This window comes from Falco peregrinus, chromosome 1 (assembly GCF_023634155.1).
Source record: "Falco peregrinus isolate bFalPer1 chromosome 1, bFalPer1.pri, whole genome shotgun sequence".
Taxonomy (NCBI): Eukaryota; Metazoa; Chordata; class Aves; order Falconiformes; family Falconidae; genus Falco; species Falco peregrinus.
This window is the reverse complement of record NC_073721.1, coordinates 6,011,350-6,031,492: the sequence shown is the minus strand read 5'-3', so window position 1 is coordinate 6,031,492 and position 20,143 is coordinate 6,011,350. Positions and strand designations below refer to the sequence as shown.

The 20,143-nt window shown below is 41.3% G+C and overlaps 1 protein-coding gene across 12 annotated transcripts in view; it reads right to left on the bottom strand.

Moving 5' to 3' along the window:
* Nucleotides 1-375: 375 nt before the first annotated feature.
* FGFR2 (fibroblast growth factor receptor 2) overlaps nt 376-20,143 on the bottom strand; it is an 87,955-nt gene continuing 68,187 nt past the window's right edge. For all 12 annotated transcript variants that reach the window (XM_055812279.1, XM_055812286.1, XM_027795491.2 and 9 more), the window contains 9 exons: nt 19,073-19,224; nt 15,523-15,644; nt 14,780-14,890; nt 13,836-14,026; nt 10,252-10,374; nt 8,818-8,888; nt 6,865-7,002; nt 5,965-6,070; nt 376-2,220 (listed from right to left, as the gene is read on the bottom strand). In XM_055812279.1, the coding sequence (XP_055668254.1) occupies nt 2,056-2,220; nt 5,965-6,070; nt 6,865-7,002; nt 8,818-8,888; nt 10,252-10,374; nt 13,836-14,026; nt 14,780-14,890; nt 15,523-15,644; nt 19,073-19,224 (1,179 nt within the window). In that variant the 3' untranslated portion in view covers nt 376-2,055. The remainder of the gene's footprint in view (nt 2,221-5,964; nt 6,071-6,864; nt 7,003-8,817; nt 8,889-10,251; nt 10,375-13,835; nt 14,027-14,779; nt 14,891-15,522; nt 15,645-19,072; nt 19,225-20,143) is intronic.

Here is a 20,143-nt window from a genome sequence, read left to right as displayed (position 1 = left end):
TTTTTCCCTATGTTTTTTTTAAATCTCATATACAAACATTCCTCCAGCCTCTCCAGTATGAATGAGAAATGTCACTAATCAAAGGATACAGCCTGACTAAATAAAAAGAGAATATTTTTTATATCTATATTATGAACACTTCAAACCATTTGCCAGAAAATAGTGTCCCACCACACAAACACCAAAGATTGTATGTTTGTTTACTCAAACAACTCATGTTATTCATGAGCAGACATTTTATAAGACAGAGGCTAAAATATTATTTCTGAAAGAATTGCTCTGTACTATAGGATCTACGATAAAGTCAAAAGGAAGCATTTCTGGATGTGTTCCATCACTTGATGTTCAGGAAACCATTTTGTATGACACAAAGGATTAGGAAAAATAAGCTGCATGACATTTATTTTGCAATTTTAACATTAATATCTGTAGAAACATTTTATTGTCAGTACAAAAGTTAACAGATTTTAAGTCTTTTAACCCAATTTGTAAAAAACAAAAACACCCCCCCCAAAAAAAACCCCAAAACAAATAAAAAAAAAACAAAACCAAAAACAATAACCACACCACCACATAAAACAGTGTAATTTGCATTCATATTGCATGGCCATATCAGTGTGAGTGTTCTAAATGTAAAAACACAAGACTTCCGTATAAAAGATACAAACAACAGTGATATTTTAGCAGAGGCCAGTGCTATACCTACTGTTATGGAATGGATCAGAAGGAAATACTGGAGTCAACATGAATTAATCCCTTAAAAAGATGCTGATATTCCTATGGCAAATTGTCATTATAAACAACTTCTCTCTTTTTAACTTAAGTTACAATAGAGGGTCAGTCTAAAAGGCAAAAGATCCAGGCCAAAATATCTGGAACCCATTATCCAACTCAGGGAAGAGAATTGTAGTTAATTTGATGCATGTGCAACTTGGGGTAGAAGCTCAGCTCCTTTTAGAGCAGTATGTTCTGCTATGGTTATAGACAAATTCATGTCTTTCCTTACTTTAGGAATCTTTAAAAATTTCTTTTTGTTTTTTTGTTTCTTTTGTGTGTGGAATGTTTCTGGAGTTTGGCCATGGGAAATCTTGCTAAAGAGTTGAACTGTTAAAGTGACAGGTATTGAGAATAAAAGACTTTCACGTTAAAGGATTTGGTTTTGCTAAGAATAATCATCTGACACTGCAGGTTTTAAACACAAATAAATCAAAAGTTTAATTTCCCAAAATTAGTTATATACTGTAAATATTTCTTTTTTTAAAGATCTGAAAACTAGTAAAGTCTGAGCAATATATCTACTAGTCCTCTGTGCTGCCTGCATAGAAATGCCATTTAAATTACAAAAACACAACAACCCTATAAACGATTAACTGTTTTGTACATTACCAATTAGTTAATAAATTAATGATATACCATTTTCCCTGAAAGCAAAGTATTTTCCACCTTTGGATGGTGAAAATTAAGAAATTCTGTGTAAGAACAGCATTTAGCAAATAGCTGTTAAAAAAGAGACTAATTTGCTAGGTGGATTGGGACATCCATTTTTAAATCAATACAAAAAATAATTCATTGTAAATATATATAATATATATTTATACATATTTTGAATATATTTACATACATCCAGCACCTATATACTGCATTTGTGCTCTGTAAGTGTGTGCCAACATATATTTTCTCCAAATATTACAAAATAAACAAGAAAGGCAGACCCAGAGTTTGCCTCAAGTCCAACTGGTCCATTGTACAAACCAAGTCTGTTGCAGCTTACAAGAGTCAGGAAATCGATAGCAATGGGTATCTAGACACAGCTCATAAACATTCTTCTTTGTTGGGAATATTCAAAAGCTGCAAATCATGAGATTCTCTATGTAGGTTCTGACTGCTTTCCTCCAAGTTTTGGTTTGGGTTTGTTTTTTTTTTTCCTTTTTCTTCTTTTTTTCCATATTTCATATGTACAAGCAGAAACATTAAGGTCCTGGAGAAAAGATTTTGTTTTGTATACGGTAGGTAGCTTGATGTTCTTGTTTCTTTATTCCTCTGTATGATTTCTTTTCATGTTTTAACACTTCCATTCATGTGTTGGTACTTGGGAAGACAAGGTTCGTAAGGCATTGGATCGGGAGAAAAAACAGAGTCATCACCTGAAGAACACGAACTCCTCGTGTCAGGGTAGCTAGGTGAATACTGTTCCAGAGGTCCACTGAGGTCCAGATACTCCTATGACAAAAGAAAGAAACTGCAGTTTCAGACAGCAAATAAAACTGACAAGAACATGTCACCACTGCTTTGATTTGCCTTGATCACTCAGTGGGTAAAAGAACAGCTTAAAAATGACATTTCTGTAGTGCAATTGCATTCAAAAGTGCCTGTTGCTTAAATATATCATAAAACAAAGAGCTTCAATAGAGAAAGAAAACCCAACCAATAACAGGGTACTTTTCTGAAGTCCAACATCACCAGCATTAGCCGCGTCAGTGGAAATAAACATGCCAACCACATCAAAAGAGGACTTTTTCACTCACAATGATAAAAATGAAATTTCATCCTAAATAGAACCATTTTTCTTTAGCACATGGTAATGATTTGGAGAGGGAAAGATACTTCCAACTTTATATTCCTTTGGTCACTTTGAATATCTGTTTTATATACTGTGATATTAAATTTGTGTTTAAACATGCAGTGGCATATGTGCAAAAAAGCACTGATAGGAAAACAAAATTAAATTCACTATATTTGGGATTTTTACACTACATATTGGGGTGTGTGTGTGTGTGTCCCAGAGTAGCTGTGACCAAAGCAGTCATTAAAAAAGGAAGTAATATCTGCTGAATCCAAGTTTGGGGTTAAGGCTCTTTTGCTAGAAACAACAGTTTTGGCAAGAGAATAAAGTTATTTTTTTCCCTTGAAATGTTCCTTCTCTTTCAACTTCTAAAGGCAGCTGCATTCATTTAAATGCAATCTCTTCATTTGCTAAACCACAAGTTATGATCATACTGAAGACACAAGTCTTCCACCTCAGTCAGTATTTTATGCTGCCGTGCTTAGGTTTGGGGTAATTTAGTTCTTCAGTTAATATCATTTTTGAAGTCAGACATTCAATCATTACCATATTATTGTTAAAAAATGGTCACAATTTTGAAAGGGGGTAGGGGTGTGGAATCCAAGTTTTTTAAAATGCCAACAAATACAGCAGGCAGCAAGAGAAGGCAGTTTGGATCCATGACTGCTGCCTATCTTCTGCCTAAGCTTTTAAAAAATTAATGAGGGCAATCTTGACATGTATTTATTTATTAGCAAACCAGCCCTGCATGACCAGAAGTAATCAGCCACTTTTCAGACAGATAGAAGAAGTATTCCAATATTTGAAGGAACAGGGACTTTGCATGGGATATCAGGCATGGCTCATTGCATCAAAAGACTTGATGCAATTCAGTTATGAATCCAGTAGTGAAGGTGGGACCCTTACCCCCTCTCCAGCCTCCTTATCCAATACCTAAGGCCAGAGCCATGTCAAGGGGCATAAAAAGTTTCCAGTACCAGGTTGGTTCCTGGTGTTGATATAACAAGCCATGAGACTGCCTTGGTGACTTCTGCTCTCATGGCTCAGGGAAACATTCCACGCTACTTTGGGAAACGTGGGAAATAGGGTCATTCTGGGGGAAAAACAACAACAATAACAAAAAAAAAAAAACACCAACCCAAGAAACAAAGCATCCATAAAAAACCCCAACACGTGATGATTCAGCATGCAGAAGAACAAGACATTAGATTTAAGCAGAAATAATTACTTGCACAAATGCAGAAGAAGTTACCACTGGCTGCCCTAGCAATTCTTTGAGCTGTTAGGTAAACTAAGCTGTCCCTGTACCAACAGAGTCATGCTGGGGGGAAAGTGCCACTGCGGAGAGGATTAGTAGAAGCATTGTCACACTGAAGGCCCTGCACTTCAGGAATACTGTGCAGATTACACAAAATCAGAGGTCTTAAAAGCTACGGAGGAAAACGGGACACACGGGAGTTCTCAGAAGACACTGAGTGAGAACATGACAAGTTTTCAGGAATGTAAAATGTGTGCAAAGACAAGTGAAATAATTTCCTTTCTATGTCCAGGGTAAAGAAAACAAAAGCAATATCTTATGCTGAAAGCCACAGATTAGGAAAAACTTACGAAAAAGCGAGGCTAATAAAACAAAGCAATAGACTGTCAAGGGGTGATGCGGAGATACAGCAGTGGAGATCTTGTAAGGACAAATTACATAAACATCTGTCAGGAATGACTAACGTATAGTGGATCCTGCTGTAGGCTGATTGGATGGGCTGGATGTGTTCCTGAGCTTTTTCCAGCCGTTTTTTCTATGATTCTAGCCTGAAGTAATTTACACAAGCCTAAAGGCCTTTTCAGGTTACCTTTGAGATCATTCCAGGTCCATGAGCAGTACAGAATTGGGAAGGAAAGATGGTTAAACATGCACACAAAAAGAAAGCAATATCCTTTCCCAGGCTTAGAATTGCAGCCCAGAACCTTCCTCTTGAATTTGCAAATGCATATCCAGTCCAAGCCACCCAGTACTGCGCAGTGGCAGCCAGCCCACCTCCAACCAGTCTTGTGAAATCATAGGAATTAGGCAGGAAAAGATGCAGTCAGTACTGGATGAGGGGAAAATGGTAACAGTACACAGAGTGGCATTACCGACTCCGCAGGGAGTGCATATTCCCCATCCCTGAGCCATTCCTGAAGGTGCCACTTTTTGAGCAGGCCTTAACAAGAGAATCCATATAGATTTATAGTTGCTACTGAAGCCACAGAATCTTTTTCAATCGGATCTACTGGGCAAATGATGATCATAAAAAACGGCGTCTCTTTACTCAGGTTCTCCTGTCATCTCTATTGCATACAGGCCTTCCTAAAGCTGCTTAATCATCCATTTTTTTATTTCTCTGACAATTCTGAAAAACTAATAAGTAATACTGAGGACCCATATAAAGCAACCCAAATCTTTTTTTTTTTTTTTTTTTTTATCTACCTTTCCCCCCTTCCTTATAAAGAAGCCAACAGCAAATCTGGAAAATTTCTTTTTGGAAAGGCCAAAAAAAGTTGTTGCAACTTTCCTGTGTGTTTGTTCTTTTTTTTTTTTCCTCCCATTATACTTATCATTTTTCAAAAATGATTGGAATTTGTAAAATATTTCTGGAACACCAAGCATTTTCTCTCAAAAGAAGTTTCCACCAAAAGACATTTCCATCACTTGTGATCCTCCTCAAAGGTACGGATGATTTAGTGATAACTGATTCCTGTGTGAATAGCCTAATCAGTGTGCTCCTTGGTAAAACTAATAATATCTCAGACCTCTGAAAGAATGCTCTTGAAATAAAACCTTTTTGCATTCATATATCTGAACCTGAAGCAGTGTGAGGCAGGACCTTTGGATAATTGGATGGCTGTTCATGCGTTCCCTGTGGGCCCTCATTCCCTCCACAGAGAGCTATTTCAGTGAACCTAATTCACTCTCAGATATATAATCTGAAATCTACCATTGACAATTTCTCCTCTTCTGACCTAGATATCACGGCTGGGAATCAAACTGAGTCGATAAATGAAAATCACCATGAACTCTACATCCCTCCTTCATATGAAATTCACATTGAAATGTAAACATTGCCTCTCAACCTGCTGCGTGTAGTCCCTCAATACCGCTATGCTAAAATCATCAAAAGATGCAATGAGGAATAAACAAAAGCACTTTAAAGATGTGTTTCTGTTTAGTTACATAAATCAAGGCCTAATGGGAAGAAACCGAGGATTCCATAGGACACATAGTTTAGCTCCGTGTAACCTCAGAGGACAACGACAAACAGAACATGAAAAGAATTTGAGCAGGATTTCATAATTGAATAAATTCCATCTGTCTCCTGAACCATTTGTCCTGATCAACAGCTTATGGAGGGAAACAATTTACCTACCTCATTAGTTGTGAGAGTGAGAATCCGATCCAAGTCTTCTACCAACTGTTTAAAAGTCGGTCTCTGTGAAGGCACAGCATGCCAGCAATCTCTCATCATCATATACCTGTAAGAAACACACATTTTCTTGGCTTAATTAAAATCACGCGTCCTTCTCGTAAGCCTTTTCATACACAGTCGATGTCCTTCATCACAAGTAAAGCTGCAAGCACCCACAGCCCTACAAACGCGCCACCGACTCCCCCAAAACTGTGCAATGCCCCCTTCGCTCAAAGGTGCATTTCTGCTCCTGTATCTGTGGACCCGATCATAGCCTTCTGTCCCAGGAATTTCAATGGTATTAAATTAGATATCCTTAAATATTTTTGCATGTTAGGGATTGCGGTCTTTGTGAAGAAATTTAAAGTGGGGAAAAAAACATTAAAAATAGTTGAGGGCTATACTGAAATACCAGAAAGGGAAAACACTCTCCCCTCATCACCAGGATATAATGCTGTGTTAGTGCAGAAGTTCCCAGATGTGTTTTGCTGTGTACAAAACCAGCCTGACGTAACTTACATGTGATTAGTGGTATGTCTGCCATTTAGGAATTGTCATATTAATGAGATTAAAAGAAAACAAATACGGGTGTAAAAACACTGATGAAGACTGGCTTGTAGATGATCTCTTCTTTTTCCAACGGGATCACAGCAGGGTGTGTAAAGAAGTAACCTCTGCAAATGTTTCCTGAAGACCTTTTCATACCTTTTCTTTAACATATCTATACACACACACACATCTCCATAATTTTAGGGTTGAGCGATTCTGAAAGTGTTTGATTCTGCCGGGGGTATCATTAACCATGTGAATTCAGCACGATTTGTGCCCTTCGATCCTGGTACAGCAAATAAGGGTCCTTACAGTTCATTGGTGCAGTTGGCAGGTTTATCCATTCGGTGCCCTTCTTTAAGCAGCTTAAAAAGTTCCTCCACTGGGATTCCTGGGTAGGGTGATCCTCCTAACGTGAAGATCTCCCACATTAACACACCAAATGACCAACTACAAATCAAAAAGAAAACAGCATTAGTAGATCTACCTTACTGCTGAAGAGAGATGTGTCTAAGGCAGATGCAATGATTGCCAACCCCTCCTTGGAGATGCTTAAATCACCATCTGCCCAACTCCAACCACCCTGAGCAGGACACCAATCTGTGAGATGCATCAGATGCACAGGCGGCATATAGCATAGGGACTGAGCATGTTCTCAGGCGTACTCTTTCCCTTCGCCTGGTGTGCTCCGAGCACCTGAGTTCCCAGGGCTACTGCACAGAACTGTGTCTTCACAGCTTTATTATTTACACAACACTCACAGCTGGATTGCAACGACGTGGAGGAATATTTTGGAAAAAGCAAATTGTTCAAAACAAAACTATTTTCCATCATTCTGCTCTTCTACCTTTTTTTTATTATTAATAATATTATTCATTTTTGTTAGGAAATGAAGGAGTATAATTTTAAGCCAATTCTCCTGCCTGCTTGCCACCCCGCCCCAGAGGCTGCTCATCACACCTTGCTGGCAACCTAAGGCTCTTTGGCAGGTGGCTTTGCCAGGTGAGCAACAGCACACAGCTTGCACTGGCTCCCGAGCTCCTCTGCAGCTCTCCTAGCTCTGCAGCAGTGTATTTTAGTAAACTGTTTGCACAAACTTACAATAATATTATCTTTAGCCGTCTTCAAAGCCACCGTGGGGCCAAGAGTCTCCAAGTTCCAACACTGAAATCCTCGTGCTCCCTGGCTGCTGAGGAGCTCGGGAGCTTTCAGTCCCGAACCAGTGGTTTACTTCACATTCGCTTAAATATTGTGCAAAGATGCTATTTTAAAACTAAAGTTTGATCCACCCTTAACCTGGGTATACAGTTTCCTTTGTAAATTACGTAAAGGTCACAGGAAAAGCCTCAGTAAATGCTTTTCTTAAGGAGAGAGCACCTCGGGAAGTGCACCGAGGTTAAAGAAAGAGGAGTTATCTCTTATTTTCTCCACCCTGCCCTTTTTCCTTGTAACCCTGCACTGACATGCATAACCTTTTACACCTGTGCTGGGAAGCATCCAGCCCTTTACAGTTAAGAGCTTCTCTAGGAGAAATAAAAACCGTAAGATCTTCATCTGCATTGCATCAGAAATACACGTCTCCTTCAAGCACAATGCACACGAGCACTGTAGATGGGCCTAGGAAACTGTAATAGGAAGCAGAATAAATCTTGAGCGGTTGCATCAGCGAGCAACTCTCTGCACACATTAAAGCATTTCTAAGTGTCAGAGTCCAATGATTTCCCACTACATGTGAAGTACTGCTGGGCAGCAACACCACTTCTAAAAATCAGACAAAACTTTTCCAGTATATCCAGCCTATGTTTTATTATACCTAATCTTAGCACAAATTTTTTAAGAAGTTTTCAGGAACTTTCTTTTCTTTCTTTCTTTTCTCTCCCTCTTTCTTTTTTTTTTTTAAAAAAAAAAAAGCTAACTGAAGGAAGTCCAGAGTATGTCAAAAGCCAAGCAAATTAGATAGACTCTTTGTAGCTGCACATCCGTAAATAAATTCAAGGGGGGAAACTTCCGCACTGACAGAAGGAGGTTAGCATTTTCCACCTTTCATGTGCTTTGAAGCTGGGCAGATTAGTAACAGAGCACTGGTTAGCAGTCTACCATAAAATCCTCACTTTCTAAGGGCAAGTCCTGTTCCATCTATTAATATGTGAAACAGAATGAAAATGCTTAAAGGTAAAGGACAACACTAAAATACTTTCAAAATATCCCAAACTTTATAACCTCCCTTCCCACCCCCCCAAACCCAATTCAAATAAGGCCACTTACACATCACTTTGATGCGTGTAAACTCTGTCAAACAGAGCTTCTGGAGCCATCCACTTTACTGGAAGCCGTCCCTGTAAGTTTGGAGGGGAATGAAAGAAAAATGAAGATGGTAGCAACTTACAGGATGATTTCAATGCCAATATTTTACAAGATTAATCAATTCTCAGAAAACAGCCTGCTAATGCAAACCAGCACATGATTTACCTTTAAAATTTTCAAGGAAAAGAATAACAAAATGGCCTAAAGTAGGGAGACCATTAAGAAAAATGGATATACACATCAAAGATAAAATAATTGAGGGCTCCCAAAAAGTGCTCAGACTGCTTGCTAGGAGAACTATAGGATAAGCTGTTCAAAATTAAAAGATCAATCCATGATGTCTCTTTAAGGACAAAAAAACCCAATCAATAATCCTCTGTAAAACAGGCCTGACTGCAAAAATAAGTTGATGACTAAACCCCAGAATTCTGGGGGTTTGTTCCATCTTTTGCAGTGACCCAAAGCTCACAGTCACAACTGTCTGTCGCTTTGCACACAACACCCGCTCCGCCCAGAGCCCAGGGATCACGCAAAAGCTGATATGGAGAAGGTTTAATTCCCTTCAGCACTGATGTACCCAGACCTGGTTGCTCTGTCTCTTGGAAGCAGGCAGATTATTACCATTAAAATGCCATTAATCACTTAGTGCTTTATTTTCACAGATAAGCCACTTAACTTGACTGTTAAAAATAACCAACATTAACGCCAAATATTAAAGTCCGTAGAACTGAATGAGTTCTGCAAAGTTCCCATCAAGACCCAAGTGTAGTTCATCAGGATCTTGAGAGATCCCCTGAGAAGGAGATGTAAACTGTGCAAACTAGGCATTAATAACAACACCTGAAACCTTTTATCTTCTTGATTTGGTACAGGTTAAACAGCAAAATGGTGACAGAGCGGGGAGTAAAAAAATCATTTTTTTCTAGCCCCACTTTGACACTACAGCTACAACTTGTACATAACAAGCCAAGTACAAGCAAAAGGCGTAAAGCTGCACGTGCCATACCACATGTAACCAGGACGTTTATTATGGGTATTGCTAGCACTGTTTAGACAGTGTTTTTCAAGATCCTAGGCTTGGTAGAAAATGAGCTGGAATTGACAGGAATATTTCCGTTTACTTGAAGTGAAGTGAAGCCAGAGACACACAGAAAACAACTCTTGGATTTTAGCATTTCTTAATAAATCACAGAATATACAGCCTCTTTGGTTATCTTTCTGACTAACTGTCACTGTAAGAGGGTACAGAAATGCTATGTCCTTGATCCCTGTTTTCTGTCTGCGATGAAAAGTGAGGCTGCTGTACAAGAAGCCCATTAAGTTTACAACCATAGTTTTGAAGCGAATCGTTGAAAGAAACACTTGTTTCCAGAGATAAGAAAACCATTCACTTACATTAGTAGTCTTTTTATAATAATCTATATTGTTGATGTCTCTGGCTAAACCGAAGTCTGCTATTTTCATGACATTATTTTCAGTTACCAAAACATTTCTTGCAGCCAAGTCTCGATGGATACACTGGAAAGAAAAGAAAAAAGGCCCACTGAAATAAACTGCTGTAAAAGTGAAATCACTTGTACGCTACAACTAAGTCTCCTTTATGGATTTTAACCTAAATCACAAGGTGGGAAAGCCACACATTTACTACAAGCCTGTGAGATATGATGGTCTTAATTACTGCAATCCATCCCCTCAGCTGGTGTTTCCAAGTTGAACAACGGCCCTAAGAAGCCTCTTAGAAAAGTCTGGTTTATTCAAGTCTTACCTTTTGCTAAGACTGAAAGCTTGGGCGGCGACCCAAACTGTGCCAAGCTCTTTGTGATTCACTCTCCATGACGCGTGCCCAGGTAGGTACAGGTATTGCAGCACTTTCATTACAAGTACTGTTAATGAACATTTTATTATGTTGCTTCCCTAAAATTCTATCATCTCACCAGAGCTAAAACCTGACAGGCTGGATCAGTGCAGCTGCTTTTAAGGGAAAAGATCTTAATATGAGATATAGCCACAGTATATAATTCTAAACTATGTGTCTAGGGCGTGTGTATTTACTTCAACCATGAGAGTATAACAATTCAATTATGAAAAGAAAAGGAAAAAAAACCCACCAAAACAACCTGGGCATGGCTGTTTGCTTTTAAAACAGCTTTGATACTGAAACTACATGTTACCTCCTCAGAGATTTTTCCTTCATGTCAGCATTACACTGAAAACTTGCAACTGATTCTTGACATGGAAAGGATGTTGTGACTGCTCTGGATATTATTCCTGTGTTTAAGCAGCCTTATTACGGTTGATACAAGGTGGCCGCAGGGGCATGGTAAGAAACGTTGCATTCAGCGTCCCCCCAGGGTATTCTACTTCTTTTCAAGTTAAATATTGACTCCCCCCCCCCCCCCCCCCCCCCAATATTAGATTACTCTTTACGCTGTACTCTTTATTTCAGCATGTGCATAGACATGCTGGACTGAACCACTACAAAACACTCTACAACAGCCAATTTCTTTCTTCCATTATAACTTGCCCCAGCAATTTGCTGAGATCTCTTGTCCTGCATGGGTAAAACGAGCCTATGGAGCTTCTGCTCCTCACTGGGTTAGCCATGGGGAACTGCCAGGAAACACCTGCTCCAGCAACGCCTTCAAGCGCACAGGACCAGGCAACGGTACATTCTTTCAGCATCAAATCGGTCTTCTAATTCAGCATCAGCAATGCTACGGTAGCAGAAACAACATAGTTGTTGTTCCTGTCCCCGTTCTCAAACCCTAGGAGGAGAACTGCCTCTGAGACACTGGGAACTCCATTCAATCACCCTAGTACAAGTTCGTAATGTCACCTGAGATACGCTAGGATAGCTCAGGTATCTTGATGAGACTACCAGGGATGACACAAGGATGTACAGCAGACTCATGCCTTTCCAGAACAGCCAGCTGGGGCTACCACAGAGCATCTCAAATGGCATGTAACACCTCCGGGTGAATATACACCAAGTGATTCAAACCCTGGCATCTTCTGTCAGTATATTCCTGCTTTTTCATACCCTGCTTTTTGTAACTGAGACTCTTCAGAATGGTGCCACTATTGATCTCCATATCTGACAGGTTTCATAGCTGACCCTCTGGCCCTCATGATTTGCTGTCTCTTTGCAACAGTCCGCGCCAGTGTCTGTACCTGGAGCTCCCCTGTGGTTCTTGCACAGTACTGGAAGGTTGGAGAGAACACGTCAAGAGAATTTTAAAAAGCATCGACCCAACTTTAGAAACGGGATATTGTTTCTACGTACAATTGCTTGTAAGGCAAAGAGCAGGCACCCAAATGCTATCTTTATATATTATTATTTGTTGCTTTTTTGAAGTCTCAGTGAGCCATTTATTGGATTGAAATAACAAGAACACTGGCCTCCTCACAGTTCCTGAATGATGAAAATACCGTGAGAAGACCAGCTCTCTTATTATTCCAGCCTAGTAAATGGATCCCTAAGGGGAAGAGAACTAGTGAAATACAAACAGAAATGGTGGGATATCTGAAGAACCGGAATGCACAGTTTTACTATGTGCTGCCTTTGTTTTTCCTGTGCCTTGTGCAATGCCTCACATACTGTCAAGCCCTGCACAGTGCTGATCAAGTGTTTCTGCAAAGGAGCTGCAGCAAGCATGAAATGGTTCTGACGTGTGCATCTGTGCGAGCGCACACCTTCTTGGCAGTGTCCTACAACAGCACTTCAGAGCTTCTCAGGCGGACGCTTGTTCTCAAGATTTGCCAATCAAAAGATTTCTTTTTTTCCTTTTACAACAGTTCTATTTTCTTGGGACATGGCTCATTGCCAGGCAAATGTTTCATTAATCTTAGAAAGAGATATCCTAAGGTGCTTTACCTAATACAATACTCATGCTTACTCCATTAGAAGGTTTTTCCCTGGGTGTCATGCATGTCACTCTGTCCACCCTACTACTATACTATGAATTACTGTTTCAAAACAAATGAATAAAAAAAAAATTAGATCTAGATTCCCCCTCCTCCCCCACATCTACAAGTGCAGAAAAGCAATTAAAAAAGTCATGACTCCAAGCAGCAACAATGGAGGTTTACACTCAGCTCTGGTCTTCAGTTCAAAACAGCTCCATACTTGGGTGTAGACACAACTGGAAACTGGTATAAATCCCAGTAACCACTCCACACCTTGCAGGAAGTACATATCATCAATATCTAGTGCTTTGGTTTAGTCATTGGGTCCAAACACCACGCAGGATATTCATGATTGCTTGTCCACCAAGCCCCAGTATGTTTACAAAGTTAGTTATGCAGGGCTATTTAAGGTTTCGTAAGTATAATTTAATCAAATTACAGGTTAAAAAAAATATTTTTGAAGAAATTGGTGTCCAGGGAGATGATAGGATAAATAAATTCTTTCAACAAGTTTGCTCTCCTAACAAACACCAGTTTTAAGTAAAGTGCATAACTTAAGGGACTAATTCACTCCATTTATTTCTGCCTCTTCTGCTCACAATTTTTGCCCTGGCATCTTGTGGTCCTCCCAACTCTGCCTGGTATCATTCCGTAAATCCTTTCAGTAACTGAATTAATTTATTTCACATCACTCTGTGAACTGCTTTGGTTGATTTGACTGGAAACAGAAGGCAAATGGTGCCTGCTGTCTCATGGGTAGAGTAATGTGACTTGTGTAATCAAGTCACCACCTGTGCTTATGAATTCAAACTGCAGATATGTAGCAATATTTACTTTAAATGATCCACTCTGGGCCTCATTTTAGCAATATTGTGGAACTGAGATTGAAAACTTCAAGAGTATGAATTTTCCCACTGATGTCCAAGAGTATGGATTATGCAACTTGTTTGAGAAAGGTCCTTCTCCCAGCAAATTCTTGAATGTAAACAATATGAGAACAAAACTAAACTAAAAAGGCACCGGAACAAATATGCACGACACGCTTTGCGTGGTATTTTCCAAGTTCTACCTACTTTTTGTGAAGCCAGGTACTCCATGCCTCTTGCCAACTGGTACGTGCAGGACACTAAGTCCTTGAATGTCATCTGCTCTTCTGGTACCCTGTTAATATCAAATGAATACTCCATCCCCGGGGGGCGGCGTGCTCGCAGGTACTCGCGCAGGTTTCCTTTGGAAGCGTATTCTACTATCACGTACAACGGACCTTTGGGTAAACAGAACCATGTGAAAACTGGAGTAAGGTCGAAGAGTAACATGTTTTTATGTAACGAAGCTTTTAAAGTTCTATAATAAACGAAACGAATCAGTAAATGTTTAACTGTGAAATCAGTGAGCACAACTTGAAAGAAAAGGAAGTCCGGACCTGGTGAAGTGACTGGCCCGAAGCTCCGCAGCAGGACAGTGGCAGAGCTACAATTAGTGGCTGAAAGCACCTAAACCCTGACCCAGCACCTATTCCTTCCAGACACCCCCCGCCCCCATCCTGAAAAGCAAGCATTTTCAATCAAAAAATGCCATGAGATATCAACCAAGGACAGAGTGCTTCTTAAGATTTTTTTGATTTCCGGAGTTTTATGCCACTCCGCATCACTTTATTTGACATCATTAGCTTTTAACACCACCACTGTGGTCTTCAGAGAGTAAAAGTGCTCATTTCAGATTCATGGGATACAAATTCCACTGAAGCAGACTGACAATTTGGAACAACAGGCACTGGTTGTTCTTCCTCCTACAACAAGGGATTAGAGAGTTTTTATATGATATAGTACACTTTCTTATGGTAAAGCTGCAAGTATAACAAGAGACAGAAGTTAAAATATTGCTGCTAAGCTAGGGAATATCTAAAAATCCCATCACGCCATGACTGCTTCCTTAAAAACTCTTGAAAAAACTATGATTAATGAGACTTTTGCAGACCCGTTGGCAAGTCCTGGTTTACTTTCTTTTCTCTACTCACCATCCTGGGTACAGGCTCCAAGGAGATTGATGATATTTTTATGCTTCCCAATCATCTTCATCATCTCCATCTCTGACACCAGGTCAGACAGATCTTTCTCTGTAGCATCATCTGTACAAGACACAGGTTCAGTTCATATTTTCTAGCGTGCCAGCCCGAACTTCACTAAGGCTCACCAGTTGGTGTAAAACACATGTGCTTCAAAATGCAGAATATGGGATTCGTTTTCCAGTATACACTGTACATTATACAAAGTCATAAGTTATGTCCTAACAAAAAAAAGTCTCAACCTATCGAATGGACTGACCAGTTCTCCAGTGTTTTATGTTAAGAGGCAACACAGTAATATCAGACATAGAGATACTATCCTTAGCTATCAAACCTCCAGTAAGTACGCCTTTCCTGCAAACAAACTTTACAATTAAATTCAAAATAAATAAGCACCAACTACCCGGACTGATTGACCTAGGATCTACACATGGACAGCCTCTGACACGAGCTCAACTAAAAGCAGAGAGACCCACACGATGCTAATACATCTCCTGGCTCCTAAATACTCACTGCTCAAGATAAACAGGCTGTCAAGGGCGCAGATTTACACCCCAAACTGCTGAAGGCTGAGGTCAGCTATGTGCTCTTTGACCCCCCCCTACGATGACAGAGTTCAGATGCCACAAAAGAAACCTCATGGATGAGAACTCCCATATCACCCATTCTGATCCCTAAGCACCCAGTTTTCTTACCTTTCAACATCTTCACTGCCACAGTTACTGCTTCTTTTGGCCTGTCTTTGTCAATCCCCACCGCCTCGGCCATGACGACTTGCCCAAAGCAACCTTCACCCAGGGGTTTACCCAGCGTCAGCCTAGAGGTGTAAACAGGAGATTAACACACAGCATCTGGTGAAGGGATGCAGCCAGTGAAATTCCAGGGCTAAATATAAAAAGCTTTCAACAACTTGCTGTAGCATGAAGCATTTATCATATGGAACTAATGAGACCCTGGGTGTGCATCGGTTTTCACGCGCACTGCAGTGTGTTTTCTTAGGGATGGTATAGCATAGGGCAGATCAGTTGCTAAACCCAGCTTTTAAGTTCTGGCTCTCCTTGTAATAAGAGGCTGTACTTGATGGCTAGTGGGGAGACACAGCATGGAGGGGCAGAGCTTTCAAAAAGCATCAGACCGTGGCTGAAATTCAGGAGCAGCCAGCAACATGCAAGCTTTTCCTGTCATTGGAACACGGCTGGTCGTTGTCTTTTTCACATCGACTGCAAGGAGATGAAAGAAAAGTTTCTTTGTGTGTGTTGCCATGTGGTCACTTTCAGGCAGCTGATGAGTTGTGGGGTAAAGGGTGGTATTAAGAGGAGGGAGATGTTTTAAATATTATGAACTCCTGTGATACAATGGCACAGTGCAAACAGAAAGGAAAATCAAACATGCTCTTGGGCAGGTTAATTTTAGCTCAAAATTCACGTTCTTGCTTTCTGGTTGGGGATGCAGGCCATGAACATGTGCCTAACGATCTATTACACTGAAGGGATTAGGTAGGACAGAGACAGCAAGTCAGTAGACACCATGTTTGGGTGCAGCTGTAGGTAATTATCACACCCATTTCTCTTTCGAGGTGGCCAGACAGCCGCCTTCTTGCAGGAGAGAGGAGGGAGGACGAAGGGGAGAGAGAGAAGGAAAAAGAAGCTGGCAACCAGCACACGGCAAAAGCTTGGGAAGGGTTACCACAGCGAGAGCCCCGGTAAAGGCACCCGCGATGCTCGAAGAGCTGCCAGGAGCTGCTGCAGCCACCAGCTCTGCTCTCCTGCTGCCAGTCGCAGTGCTGGGCACACAGAGGCGATGCTCTGCCTGCCCGGCCGCACAAGCAGTGCCACAAAGGCAGCACCTCCATGGGACAAAGCACTTGGCAGATCTGAGCATCCTCTACAAGCTGTCTCCTCCACGGTCTCTCAACCCACAGCAAGATCGCTCTTCTGACAGCCCCGTGCATCCCCCCAGCGCTTTGATCCTTTAAGGGGCGAGACGGGATGCTTTATTTACCCACAGCTGCGTCTAGCACAGAGGCTGTTTCTTGGCTGCAGGCTCCTTGCTGCCACAAGTGGCATGTAGGAGGGTAACAGAAGATGCCTCCCATCTGCAGCACCCTGGCTCTGCTCAGAGAGCAGGAAGCAGAGACTGGGCGGAAACTGAAACTTGGTTATAACCACAATGTCAATGTAAGAAACCTTTTAAAAGGAGGAGTCATTAAGTGGGCTATGCAAAAATGCATTTTGTGGAGCATATACCTGGTTGCAAATGCTGCTCAGCTGCAACAGACACAAGAGACGCTAATCTCAATTTTATGAGGATAAAGGGAAAAAATAAAAAAGAAACTTCAAAGCCTTGGGGCAAAATCTTTTTGGTTCCAGTCTAAGTGCTTACGGGCCAGATCTGGGCTGCTTTACTCCAAGAATATCATCTAACACCCAGAAGCAGCGCCATGGCAGAAATCAGAGAGGGTGCTCAGCGAGTTTGATGCTGCTAATGTCATCCAGCGTAGGGGACAGAATTGCATGAGCATTCTCATAACAGAATTCTTGAGGTCTTCGCTTCCCGTGGTCAAAAGCAGGATTCACAGGTATCACCTACACAGGGACTCGTTCTTAAAAGCGCAGACTTCTGTCTTCCCCCATGAAATAGAGGGACAGGTCATCCTACCATTGACAAAAGTGTTAGACCAGGGCTAAGTGGTTTGAAATCCCTGCTTATCTGCTCAGGCACAAGACAGAAGCGAGAAGTGGTTCCTCCTGAGGGCAGCCCGCAGACTCCTTGTCAAATGCGGTCTTTGCCTCAGTGAGGACTCCTCAAGCTGTTTTGGATTGGTTTCTAAAGCACATGCAAGTTTAAAAAGGTGCAAAGACTGAAGGGAAGCGATGCTATGCTGAGGTCATCCTGCATATTCTCCAGAACTAAAATTGAATTTAGGATCTTGGCAGAGAACAAACATTTGCATTAGAAACTGGTTAATTTATGTGCTATTGCCCTGCTAGGACTAAAGTAACAAACCCTTCATTGTGTGCCTCCTGCCCCCCAACCTAATAAACTGCCTCTAAATAGCCTCCTTTCATTGAAAATCTGTTCCACCTACATTTGTGCTGAACGCTGGTTTGAAATGTTTAGCACTCTAAAATTTTCCGCATTTAGTGTATCCCCCCAGGGTATGGGCTGACAGAAGTACATATACAGGCCCCCACTGTTGACTAGAATATTGCAGGTGGCAATTACAGCATTTTGCACTAGTTTTCAGCTACATCATTAAAATAATTTCCAGAACAGTTGTCAGAAGGTTCAAAATTACAGCTCTTCTATCCAAAAGTTACAACCCTGAACTTTCAAAGAGAACTGTTCATGATAAAAGGTGTTATTTTCTCAAAGCCACCTAAAGACTTCTTAAAGTTACTACTAATTTTAATACATAATCACAGTCCTACCCGTGTTAATATTACATCTCTTTAACTTGTCTTTTTTATATTAATATGGTTACAGCTGTAATTAGATTATTCAGAAGTTCATTTTGCATGTTAGTCAACAGACTTTGAAGAAAATACTACGTAGCCAAATGAATTTGCATAAAGCAAAATTCAGTATGCTCTGCTTGAAACCTAATACTTTTAAGCCACTGAAGTTCTACATATATGCACACGATATGCAAATGTCCCCCTAAATCAAAAATCACCACCTCCCCTAATATAGACTAATAGAAAACCAACACAAAATCCTACCCAGAGTCCCGACAGAAAGAAAAGATTGTCTAATACCATATTCTAGACTTTCCCTACCTCCTACATGATGCTGTATTACCTATTTATAAATACTAACCAATGAAATAATCAACTAAGAAACATGGCTTGATTTACAGAGGTATTGCTTGGGGAAATCACGACTGCGCATCAACAGTGCTCGTATGTGGATATCTCTCCTGGTCTAGATCACTTATGTTTTGAAATAACACTTCAGATTCAATCTTTTCCTAACAGAGGTGTTACATTTCAGCGAAGTATCTGAAAACCTACAAGAAATCTGGAAAGAAAATCAGAATGACTGGCAGAGAAAATTTAGTTTCTTTTAAAGCCAACTGATTTCAGATCATTGAATTGCATCTTGATCTTCAGAGGAGGTTCAGGTAACTGCGGTTTCTTTTTAACTAAAGAAAGCCTGGGAGGCGTTAGGAGGGATGCTTCCTGCCATACTGTGTCATGTTGTTCGGATGTGCATGGGTAGCGTTAAGGGAAAGAGGTTACGTACTTATCTCTTGGAAACTCCCATTTTGGGTCTTCTGGCAATTCATATTCCGAGACTCCTGCCAGCATGGGGGCATCAGCCGTAGAGGAGAGGCGAGTAGTTATCCTCACCAGAGGAGTGTTGGAGTTCATGGAGGAGCTCGAGTCAGCCGACACCTGTTGTTACAATACAAGATGCAAAAAGAAAAAAAAAGGTGGAGATGTAACCTTGACCCAGTATCTGAAAAACAGCAGTACCTGATAACCAAGCCAGCTCAGAACAGTGGTATTAGAAAGTGGCTGAATCTACAGCCTTGTTTCTAGTCCCCTGTTCTCACACATTTACCCTCCCTTGTAAGCACACTGCTGACTCGAACGGCTGCCAGGGCTGTTAGTCTGTCCCATATGTCAGAAAACATGTAACCTTTAAATACATTCACTCTGAAAATAAATTAAATAAACTTCTCCCTCTTTTCAGTTACCAAATTAATATTTTTTTAATCAGCTGAGAGTATTTACATCATTACTCTCAGATACCCAGGTGGGCAGCTTATACCATGAGCAGGGGTTATCAATAAGCTCTCCTCCTCCACTCATTCATAGTCATCCGTGTCACCATTTCTCCTCCCAAATCACACGCAATTTACTATTTTTTGGTGTTACTATTAAATTGAAATTTTGAATTTGCAATTGAAAAATGGTATTTTTGCAAAGGCTTCCATATTTTTCAGCAGTGACAATTATCAAGGTTAAATGCGTGTTACTGTGTAGGAAATGTTGGGCCCTCTCACACTCGGCCCTGCCCGTGGGGCACAGCCGCCCCCGGCAGCCGCGGGCTGGGGCAGGGGCTGGGAGCTGCCCGGCGGGAAAGGGGCTGGGGGGCTGGGCAGCAGCGGCTGGGCATGAGCCCCCCGTGTGCCCAGGGGCCCGAGAAGGCCAGCAGCACCCTGGCTGGTAGCCGAAGCAGCGTGGCCAGCAGGGCCAGGGCAGCGCCCGTCCCCCTGCGCTGGGCACTGGCCAGGCCGCCCCTCGAAGCCGGGCTCAGCTCTGGGCCCCTCACTCCCAGACAGACCCTGGGGGGCCGCAGCGTGTCCAG